Here is an 11,392-nt window from a genome sequence, read left to right as displayed (position 1 = left end):
CTGTTCACGTATATTGTGAACAGAATCGGTCCTAGCACTGTCCCTTGGGGTATTCCATATTCTAAAAATCTTTTTTTGCTTTTATGGTTGTCGATCTGTACAAATTGAGGCCTGTCTGTCAAATAATTTTTCAACAAATCCCATGCTCTTCCCCGGAATCCATACCGATAGAGTTTGTCTAGAAGCTTTCCATGTGAAATTGTGTCGAAAGCCTTTTCTAGGTCTATGAAAACACACAAACCCGTTTTCCCACTGTCCAACCAACTGTATACTCTCTCGACTAGTCTTCTAATTGCGTCCTCTGTAGACTTTCCTTCCCTAAAGCCATACTGATTTTCAGATAAAATTTTCTTTTTCTCTAGGAATTTCACGATTCGAGTCTTCAGTATTTTCTCCAATATTTTGGCCACGTTAGATATGAGGCAAATAGGTCTATAGTTGGATATAATGTTTTCTTCTCCCGATTTATGTATTGGTCTGATGATTCCTACTTTGAATTGTCTGGGAAATCTTCCAGATTCAAAGCATTTATTCACCAATATCATAATGGGTTCCGCTATTTCTTCCTTGATGTTCTTGAGGAGTTCTACTTTAATGCCGTCATCGCCTGGCGCTCCACCATTCTTCAGATTCTGGATCATTTCCTTTACTTCATTTGAACATGTTGGAAACAGAAAACATGTCTCATCACAGTACACCTCTCTTTCATTCATTTCCAGTGTATGGGGTATGGTTTCAGCTAGATTTTTTCCTATCTCATTGAAGTATTTTCCGAATTCTTCCACAATCTCCTCCTTCTTCACTTTTTCCTGTCCTTCAATATTATAGATAGAATTTATCTTTGTCTCAGGCTTAGACTTACCACAGAGGTCATCCACGTATGACCAAAGAGTCTTAGTTTTTGAAGTATTCCTCTTGATGTTTTTACTCATATATTGTCTCTTAGCGTTTCTAATGAGTTTCTGTAGGGTATTCCGGTATTTTGTGTACTGCTGTCTCAATTCAACGTTACCTTGATTTTTCATCATTTCCTTGTATAAGCTGTTCTTTCTATTGACCGATTTGAGCAATCCAGGGGTAATCCACTCACTTTTTCCTGATTTTCTACAACTGATTCTGATCCTTGTTGTGTTCCTCTGTGTGTGCTGGTTCAATAACTCAATGAATAACTCTGCAATGGAATCTACTTCTTTTTCCTCCATCAATCCCTGCCAATCAATCATTCCCAAGTCATCCTTCAGTTTTTTGTAATTGATATAATATTTATACTGTTGTATACGCTTTTCCTGAGGTGTGTCCACTTTATCGAGACAAAGAAGTATTGTGTAGTGGTCAGTAACATCTGTGCCGACGATAAACGATTTGGCCTGATTTGGATGGGGCTTTCGGCATTTAAGAAAGAAGTGGTCGACGCAACTACGTCCAGAAGGTCTTGTTATATCATTGATGTAAGATTCATATCCAAATGAACTTAGTATGTTCCTGTATTCGTCGATATCTTCATGGTTTGATAGAAGGTTTATGTTTATGTCTCCTACTATGACATGATAATCACTCGAGTTCTCATTGGCAACGTAGTCACTCAAGTGTCTATTGAAAATTTTTACGCAACTCTTCGGTGAGCGATATATGCCAGTTATTTTAACATTTTTGTTTTCTAGAGTTATGGCAATTTCTAGAGCTTTACTTTGCCCTATAGGTACTATCCGTACATTGTACTCCAAATTATTCCGAATATAGACAACGACACCATCATTTTTGTTAAAGGTCCCACCACTGTACACACATGAGTATCCACAAATATCATAGAATCTCAAATCCGATATAATAAATGTTTCCGTCAAAACAATAACATCAAATCCCTCATTGTACTCTCTCAACAATAATTGAAATTCATCAAAATTCTTTTCGATGCTTCTAATATTGTCATGAATAATTTTAAATTTTGATCCCACATTGTGAACTTTCAGATTCCCTACACAAGACACATATTCAGCCCTATATAATTCCCCTTCAAAGTCCCTCAAAAATGGATCCATAACATCAACAAAATTACAGTTTTTTATATATATACACAAACATACAATATTCAAAGTAGAAATAGAAACAAAAACAATTACAAATTCAATTGGAGGTTGTCTGTACTGCCTCTCGGAATTTGCCAGAAGCTTCAGCCTCCTTTCTTTTGCTTGATATCGGTAAGTTTGGTGTTCTTTCCTTTCTTTACGCTTCCCGAAGATTGTGATCTCGTCCTTCCCAATTCTTCCCAATCTTTTGCTTTGCTAAGCACTTGATTGATGGATGCTATTTCTTTGTTCACTCTCAAATCCTCTTCTACTTGTAAATGTTCGTGTTCTGTTAGCATTTGTTTGTATCGGGTTACTGGAGCTGGACTATTGGGCGCACTTGATGACCAATTTGTATCTACGGCAGATTGGGATCTAGATTCTTCGTCTTCGTTTTGAGCAGAGAAGGACTGCGTATCTACTCTAGATTTTCCTCTTAGTTGATCAACTGAGTACTTCTTGCCATTGATAAACAAGCTTCCCGCTCGTATATATGCCTTATAATCTTTTTCTTTCGCTAATGACAAATGCTGTCTTAAGAGCTTGTTATCTTCTCTATCCTGTTCACAAAGGTCCTGGTTGATGAAGATTTGTGTGCCCCTCAATTTATGTCTGCTACCGATGACTAGATTTTTTGTTAGGAAGGATACAAACTCTATTTTTATCAGAGGTTTTCCCTTTCCTAATCTATAAATATCATTGATATCTTTAACATCTATGTTGATCCCAAGGAGGGCATTCAGCTGCTCGAGCGCAGAATGTACTAAATTTGAATCCTCCACCTTCAATCCTGAGATTATTATGTTGTTCTTCAAAGTTTTCCGGATCGGACAAGTTACTGGTGTTACCACTCGTTTTATATTATTTTTGGCAGGTCAAGCATTTGGCGAGCTTTCGATCACTTGACCGTTTGAAACATTTCCATACAACTGAATTTATTCTTTCTTTTGTTGCCTTCTCTTGTTGTACTTCTAGAATTATCATCTGAAGAACATTCTATAAATATAAATGGCATAAGTTATGATTGCCTTTATGTTATGTCTACATACCGGTGGTAATACTGGTAGTACTACTTGTACTAGCAGCACTTCTAGTTTTAGAGCCCGTTCACATGACAAGCGCTCAACGCGCGTTTTGACAACGAGCGTTTACAAGTACATGAATTTTCTTCGAAGCGTACACATGCCAACGCGCGTTTTTATGCGTAGAGCGCTGTTCTATCGCTTGGCCGTAGTAAGCGCGCGTTGGTTCGCGCTTTGGTCACAAATTTGTTCATTTTCTCACGTGTTATGTGTTATTAACAGAAACTACAGAAAACCTTTTTAAATCTTCCATCGATAGTTTTCGATTGCTCAAAATATCGATAGTTATCGATAGCGCTATCGATGGTTCATGACCTCTGGTAAGGCTGGTTTTAGAGTCACGCTGACCGTCGGCGCTGACAGGCCATTTTGTATGATTATTTATGAAGCGTTTTAGAATAACGCCGACGGCTCAGCGCTGAGACATACGAGCGCGTACGAGCTACGCGTCGGCGCCGACACGCTAACGAGCTTAGGCCCGGTGCACACATCCGACTTTTGTAGTTATGACACCGTTGCTGTGTCGTACTTGCGGCCTGTGGTACGAAGAATCAAATGGGAGCATGCACACTACCCGCCGTGTCGTTGCGACCACAGAATACTAATAATAAGAAATGCAATCTCCCTACTAATCTGTGGAAACAAAATAGCCGCCATCTTGATTAGGTCCGCACTAGCGACACCAACGGGCAAAGTGAGAAATAGGCTTTCTTCAGGGCGGGAAAATTTGAAATTACCGCAGGAAAGTTTGAAATGTAAGCGGCCTTTAATTCTACTAGTAAAAAGAGCAAACATTGATTTCACTCTATATTATTTGACTTCTATCTAATATTTCAATGGACACACTACATGGAACAAACAGAAATACAGTACATAATTTATAATATTGTTGGTTGATAATGACTGTACGATTGAATGAAATTAGCAGGTAAAGGTCAAAAATTAACCATGGAAATCCCATTTATTAGTTGCCGACCAGTTTCGTTATACCTTCAGGGCTCTGAAAGAAGGAATACAATATTAAATATAAACTTAAGTCTATGAAAGTGTAAAAAAATTATCTATTTTGATGTTCTCTGGTTTCAAAGCAATTGCAACCCCTTCGTATTTTGGAAAATGACGAGCTTTTTGTGAGAGGTCTGCGATATATGGGATTTTAAAGTATGTTGGCTTCACGTCGGCAACTATCATAATAAATGGGTTTTCCATGATTAATTATTGACCTTTACCGGTCAAATTCATTCAATCATTTATAATTCTGTTAAAAATTGATGATATAGTAATCAAACAGCCATTTTAGGATGTACATAACCAATGGAGTCGTCCATCGAAGATTTGAGGCACTCATTTCAATCCTTAGACTAGACCAAAAGTTGTGCAGACCTGTAAACAGATATTAGAATGTCAACGAATTTATTCAACAATTTTATGATCAATAATAAGTTTTTTTTTTGTATAGGTGAAAAATCTTGCATCAACTGCACAAAACAAACACAATAAAGCTTTGTACAGCTGCCTGAGAGGATCCTTCCTCACAGGAGACACTGCAAGGGTCCGCACTCAAACAGTAGTGTCAGATTCTTACTGACTAAAAAACACCATCGGTAAAAAAACAAATCTCTAATAAATATATCACAAATAATAATTTTGGAATTGAAATTGAATTGAAATGTTGAGTTTTTTAAATACCAAATTATGTTTGGTTTTTCAAACTAAAAACAAATAACATAATATAAGATCAAAAGATTTAAAATTTTTTTTTATTGAACAAATTGATTTTTTTTAATACTCACAAAGATAAATAATAAAAATGTTGGTTTTTCAAACAAAAAATAAATTAACATAATATCTAATATCAGTCTTAACGGATAAAATTTTTTTTTCAACGAATGTTGAATATTTTTCAATACTACTATCCGAAAATGTTTGGTTATAGAACGTTAACGTAAAATCATCGAAAAATATTGGAACAAGATAAATTTTTTTTTAACGAATGTTGAGAATTTTTTTAATATTTGAATAAAAAATGATGTATTTTTTCAAACACAAAACAAATTAACTTAATATCAGAGAAAATGGTTTTGAAAATTTTTTTTCATCAAATGTTGAGTTCTTTGAATACTCGCAAAGAAAAATGATGTTCGATTTTTCAAACAAAAAATAAATTAACGTAATATCTAATATCAGTCTTAAAAATATTTTAATTTTTTTTCAAAAGAATGTTGAGTTTTTTTAATAGTAGAATAGGAAATTGTTTGATTATCGAACTGAAAACGAATTAATAAAAAATTATCTAAAAATAGAGTAACAAGTTTAATTTTTTTTTTCAACGAATGTTGAGGTTTTTTAAATATTTGGATAGAAAAATAATTCGTTCTTTCAAACTCAAAACATAATAACGTAATAATATATATAAATAAAAGACTCATTATAACAATATCACAAATGAAAAAATTAAACGAATCAGTCAAAAAAATTTTTTTTTCAACAAATGTTGAGGTTTTTGTTTTTTATATTCGAATCCAAAAATACTGCTTGTTTTTTTAATTTACTGGCAGTTCCTGTTTTTAACTGGTTTTTTTCCTTCAAATATTTATAAATAATTAACCGTGCAGTCATATTGAGAATTTTTTCTGTTATGTTATGTTCCCCACAAAATGAAAAATTAACGAGTTCTTTTTTGAAGGAATTTCGAAAGTTATCTACGAGGTTAACATTGTGGGCATTTGCGTGGAGGTATTTATAACATTTTTCATGTATTAAATCTATAAATTGAACTAACCTTTCACTCGGATAATTCAATCTTGTTCTCTCATCGTTCTCTTTAAACGTAACGAATAGATGCTGATTTAAAATCACATCATTCGAGAATAAGTTATTTCGACACTGAACACAGTCCAGTACATCAACTTTGCTCAAAATATACCCTGCTACATAAGCAGTAGCATAATTTTGCTCCAAAAAAATTCCATCCGTAGTATCAGGAGTGTCAACAATTGTATTACTACAAGATGTTTCAGAAGTTTAGTCAATGGTGTCTGAATACTTTTCAATAAATTTACCAAAATTCCCTAAAAATTCACAGAAATCATCCTCACAATTTCTTGATTTGCTGAGCGGAGAACTTAAATTATTAATAATTAAAGTTTTCATAGCTGCAACAAATTGTTGGCATGTGGGATTCGTATTGCAGACACCATGCTGCCTTATCTGGCCAAAAAAGTTTTCTAAAGGATCTTGATTAAAGTTCCTTAAATTCAAAAATGTTATCCCCTCCAATTGTAACTTTTTTCAAAGTAAAATGATTGCTCTAATACTTGTTAGCCACCCATCAACGAATTTAAAATTATTTCTCAACTTTCCCTGCTTATCAAAAATTTTCCATCTATTAATTTTAGACAACATGTCAGACCAAAACTCTAAATGAGGAGAATTACCCGATAGTGCAGATCGAAATTTTCTTCCTTCGTGATTACGCACTTGTGAACTGTTCAGTGAGTCAAATAAATTATCCATCAGATGACAGAATTCCGCAGTATGTAAAGAATCTGATTTCAAATGTCCAGAAAGAATGAAATGTTTCAATGGCTGCTGCCATTGTTTGACTCAGCTGTCGAGCTGCTACTTTAACTTTCATTTTCATGTAAGAATCTTTGAAATTGAAATAAGACTCTTTCATTCTAAACAGACATCTATAAGTACGTCTAGAATTATCGAATTGGAAAGCTTGCAAAATATGTTCCATGCTTGCAAACTTTCCTTTTTCAAATTCTATCCTACAATCAATTATTGCATTTCTTGTATTTTTTAAAAGATGTGGTACGTCGAATATTGTTACCACTAATTCTCCATCAACTATAAATTGATATGGACTTGGGTTTTTGTCTGGTTACTCTCTAGTGAGAGCAGCAATAGCCGCCCTATTAGAGCTACCCTGGTCACAAACTGTGGCACAAACCTTCATCCCTACCAATCGTAGCTCTCTGAAAACTTGAATAATCATTTCTTTCAAATTATCAGTTTTTATGGAGTCTTTAGTGAAAAAATATGCGACAGGCATCTTGTAACATTTACTGATGCCCCGTATCATGAAAATGAGAGCATGATTTGCAGGGTTGGATGTTCTACCCTTTGTGCCCAAATCCTCGAAGCCAGATATTCTTTGCTTGTGGCTTTCATAGTAGAGACCACTACTCAAAGACATCTCATCAAAAATTAAGGCACAATAACGATCAATCTCGTCCATGTTTTCAACGTGAATTTTCAAGTGTTCCAAAACAGGTTTAAGAAGTCCACATTCGAAAGGTATTGAAGCCAAAATTAATTGAAGTGATCTAGGTGATGGTAACTGAAAAATATTTCGAAGATAGTTATAAAGTTTTGGACTCCTTTTAAACAAAGATAACGCAAAAGCTTTATCTTCTGTAGGCCACCGGCGAGCTGTTGGAGGCTTGTTGGCATTTCTTAATTGTGAATTTATGAACTGCGTAGTGACTTTATTCAAATTGTCTTCAATAAATTGAAATTTACCAACTTTGTACAATTCTTTCAGTGTTTGAAACTGAATACGCTCATTATTTAATAAATTTTTGAGTTTCGATAATCTGGAAGACACAGTTCTATGAATTTTGTACATGGACTCCTGCTCAAAGGATAAATCTGATTTATGAAGCCCAACTTTCCGTAAAAATCCTGTTTGTCTGTCTGTCAAAAATGAGTACATATCTAATGAATTTTTTTGAGCTGTTTCAGAACTAGAAAATTCACTTGTACATGATACGGGGCTACTTACTGGAGTTGATGGATTAGATATTGAGGGAATAGGATTGAGAGGATCAGATGTTGAGGGAATAGGAGTGCGAGGATTATATGCTGAGGAAATACGAGTGGGAGGATTAGATGGTGAGGGCATAGAAGAGCAAGAATTAGATGTTGAGGTCATAAGAGTGCTTGGAGTGATTAGTACATCACTAATAATATTGATGCTGGCTTTGGAGGATAACCTATCAGTTTCAGACTTACGTGTGTAATTATGTTCATTAAGAACATGATATTTTGGTGGAAATCTTGGAACAGCATCAACACGAAGACGGGAAACAATGTTAGAGTTAGGGCAATTAAAATCAGATGGTAAAAAATGATCCTCACATATTCGAAAATATGAACATTTCACGCTCGGTTCTATTCCGCAAACTTTTTGCCATGACAATAACCTTGATGGATTGGTAGGAAAACAGAAAAAGCGCTTGTTTTGCTGATGGTTTAGGGTTTTAGACCTATAAGAATTTTTACAAGATGGAAATTTGCAATAGAATACATTTTTATAAAGGGAAAGTTTCACTGGTTTTGGTGGCATTTTCAGGAATGGGTAATTGGGATGAGATATCCTTAACAAGAAAAACAATAATTGCGAAGAACGATGAGAAACTATAGTGAATTGCCTAGTAAATTATTTTCATTATACACTGCAACAAAACATTTTAATCGCTAAAACCGCGAAGGCGCCAAACTGCAACTGTCGAATGTCAATTTAGATTTTGGAACATTATCCTTCTTGTCATGAGCGACAGAGATAACCATACATCTTCTATCTCTTTCATTCTCTGTTAGGTAGGCGCATAGAATATTTGTTTCCAATTTAGTACTACGAGTTTCACCCCCCTGGTTGCGACGTCGTAACTGCCATCATGCGGTCGATTTTTGGTAGCATGTCCCTCTAGGCCGCAGTCGTACATGCGATCTCTCAGTACTCTTTTCTATATTGACCTGTGCACACATACGACTTTTGTCGTGAGTTCGCACAATGGTAGAGAGGGAATTGGATATCGAGTTCTTCATTGAATAAACTAAAATGAGATGATGTAATCAGAAAAATTTATTGGGTAGTAGTATGTTGTTCTCATCAATTCTTCGAACAACAGGATTTTCAACAATTCATCTTTATTTCTCATGATCGGTGAGTCCGCTGGTAGCCTATATATTTTCTTCCAAACGATTTTATCATTGTCTATAGTTATTGCGAAAGTATTGATAAAAATTTAAATTCAATTTTTGAAACAGCTAGAGATTTCAAGATCATATGTGTGACAGTTTCTTAGAAATCATGAAAAACTGAAAAAGTTTTAAATTTTTATGATCCAACAAATACTATAATCAAATAAGTCCAGAAAGTATTACATTCACGATGCTGAATGGGAAACTAGTGCGCATTGAATTGATCCGGCTCCGCAACCACGCCGGTGTAGTATGTAGTGTGCATTGAATAGGTACGACACCGCAACGGGTGTCGTAACCGCAAAAGTCGGATGTGTGCACTGGGCCTTAGACCCGCCACTCAAGAAGCGTTTTTTCGAGCGTTTGGTAGCAGTCAAGTTCATTCTCTGATTTACAGTCGTGCGGTCGTGTCCCGAGCTGCTCGACTGTAAACGCTCGAACATGGGCGCATCGTGAGTGGCCGCCTTTAGTTATCGTTACGTGAAACGCACGCGCTGACAGGGACAGTCAGACGCAACAATGAATCGCGATATTGATACTGGTCGTGTGATTGAAGAAGTTCGGCTGCGAAAATGTTTATGGGACGCCAGTGACATATTCGATAAAAATAAAGACGCCCGATTGAAGGCCTGGAACGACATCGTAATCGCACTGTTTGAGGATGTGCAGGAAAATGAAAAAAACGATTTGGGTAAGTAGGTTAATTTAATATATTTTTCTATTCGTAGTATTATGTATCAATTCTTATAGCTTAAAGTTTCTCAAACAAGTATAAAGAAAGATATGTCAAGGTTATGTTAAAATATACATGTATCTTGCCAGGGAACTCTCCAATGGGTGTCAAAAAATATTGATCAAATAATTTCCGTGATACATTCCCCGATCTGTTCATGGGCTTATTATTTTGTATATCAATCATGCCCTCTATTGTCAAAGAATCTTCCACCCTGTAGCCATCTCGAACTCGTATAAAGTTATGCAATATACAGCATGCCTTTACTAATTTGTGGAAACTTTAACACTAATAGCCATAGGAGTATGAAACACTCTGAATTTGTTAGACATTATGCCAAACGTGGATTCAATGTATCTTCTTGCACGACTTAATCTTCATTTACAATATAACTAATAGTAGTTACTCCCAGCCTGAATGAATATTGTAGATCTGTGAATGTATTTCCTGTAGCCAAAAATCTGAGAAAAAAAAATATTACTTATTGTTTGCTTTCATATTGTTAAAGAAAAACTAATCCAGCAAAGGTGGAAGACTGCTCGGGATGCATTTTTTAGATGTAAAGCTTCTATGAGAAAAACTCATTCAGGTAGTGCTGCAAAAAAGATTTTAAAAAATGTGTATTATGATGAATTATCCTTTTTGAATCCAACGGATGTTATTGTAGTTACGTTATCATTGCCAGATAACTCCGACAATTCTTCCAGCATTATTGATACCGAAGACACCTCCAATATTTCTACATTGGAGAACGCTGAAAACACGCAATCGGAACAAGAATAGGGATCGTCGCAAATGCTGCGCATACCAAAAAGGAAGAAACGCCAACCCCTCCAAGAAAATAACAATTTAGAAAAAGAACTGTTAACTTTGCTAAGCAATTAAACGCCAGATATTGACAACGACGACCTGGCCTTTTTTCATCTTTGGGCCCAGTGTTAAAGAGCTTTAATCTTGTACAAAATTTCGTTCTACAGTGTTAGCAGTGGCAATGGATATTCATAATATGTACCCTAGAGCTAACAGTTCATCGACAAATTACACAACGAATAATGAGGTTCAAGGTAATGATGGCACTTGGTCAACATATGTGCTACGGATGTACCACATGTAAATTTGATTACAATAAATCGATTTAAAACAACTTGTTTTTTTTTCTTACCTTAAGTAACCATCAATCGTTCAGCTGGTGATACAGGTAAACGCCTGTAAATGCAACGTAGTAACTTATCATGTAACTTTGCCAGTAACTCGTCGAAAGTTCTTGATGACATGCGAAAGTAATTAAAGAATTTGGTTTCGTCATCTCTTAACTGATTGAACAATGTAACAAATGCTCCCACTAGCAATCTTTGATAAATGAGTGTATTGACTTGAAGTCTTTTTCTTAGTTGTTGTTGAAGTCTTTTCTTTTTCCATAAAAAATTCACGACAGCAACTCGAACACTCATTTGGTTGGGCATGACTATACCCCACGACGTTCAGCATGACACTGAAACGAGTTGCCGCAGACAGCT

At 35.4% G+C, this 11,392-nt stretch overlaps 1 protein-coding gene and 2 long non-coding RNA genes across 4 annotated transcripts; 2 read left to right on the top strand and 1 right to left on the bottom strand.

Moving 5' to 3' along the window:
* Positions 1–2,957: 2,957 nt before the first annotated feature.
* LOC123674508 lies at positions 2,958–4,728 on the top strand. The gene is made up of 2 exons (XR_006746669.1): positions 2,958–3,903; positions 4,608–4,728. It is a non-coding gene; the product is annotated as an uncharacterized LOC123674508 (long non-coding RNA).
* LOC123674507 lies at positions 3,943–5,077 on the bottom strand. Its single transcript, XR_006746668.1, has 2 exons — positions 4,942–5,077; positions 3,943–4,531 (listed from the first exon to the last, which is right to left on the bottom strand). It is a non-coding gene; the product is annotated as an uncharacterized LOC123674507 (long non-coding RNA).
* Positions 5,078–9,588: 4,511 nt separating this feature from the next.
* LOC123674505 lies at positions 9,589–11,024 on the top strand. Of its 2 annotated transcripts, none has more exons than XR_006746666.1 (2): positions 9,589–9,833; positions 10,384–10,576. XR_006746666.1 is itself a non-coding variant. In XM_045609394.1 (2 exons), the coding sequence occupies exons 1-2, from the start codon at positions 9,662–9,664 to the stop codon at positions 10,726–10,728; spliced, it is 318 nt and encodes a 105-aa protein (XP_045465350.1). In that variant the 5' UTR covers positions 9,590–9,661; the 3' UTR covers positions 10,729–11,024. The 2 variants fall into 2 exon arrangements, 1 of the variants encoding a protein (XP_045465350.1); XM_045609394.1 differs by lacking the exon at positions 10,384–10,576 and adding an exon at positions 10,583–11,024 and having other exon boundaries at positions 9,590–9,833.
* The last annotated feature ends 368 nt before the right edge of the window (positions 11,025–11,392 follow it).

Source organism: Harmonia axyridis, chromosome 3, assembly GCF_914767665.1.
Source record: "Harmonia axyridis chromosome 3, icHarAxyr1.1, whole genome shotgun sequence".
Classification (NCBI taxonomy): domain Eukaryota; kingdom Metazoa; phylum Arthropoda; class Insecta; order Coleoptera; family Coccinellidae; genus Harmonia; species Harmonia axyridis.
The sequence above is the reverse complement of the archived record's forward strand: the minus strand, read 5'-3'. Positions and strand labels throughout refer to the sequence as shown.

Coding starts and splice junctions, on each gene's coding strand:
- LOC123674505 (XM_045609394.1), top strand. CDS start 9,662: ATGAATCGCGATATTGATACTGGTCGTGTGATTGAAGAAGTTCGGCTG. Junction 9,834..10,582: donor AAATGAAAAAAACGATTTGG/GTAAGTAGGTTA, acceptor CAATTCTTCCAG/CATTATTGATACCGAAGACA.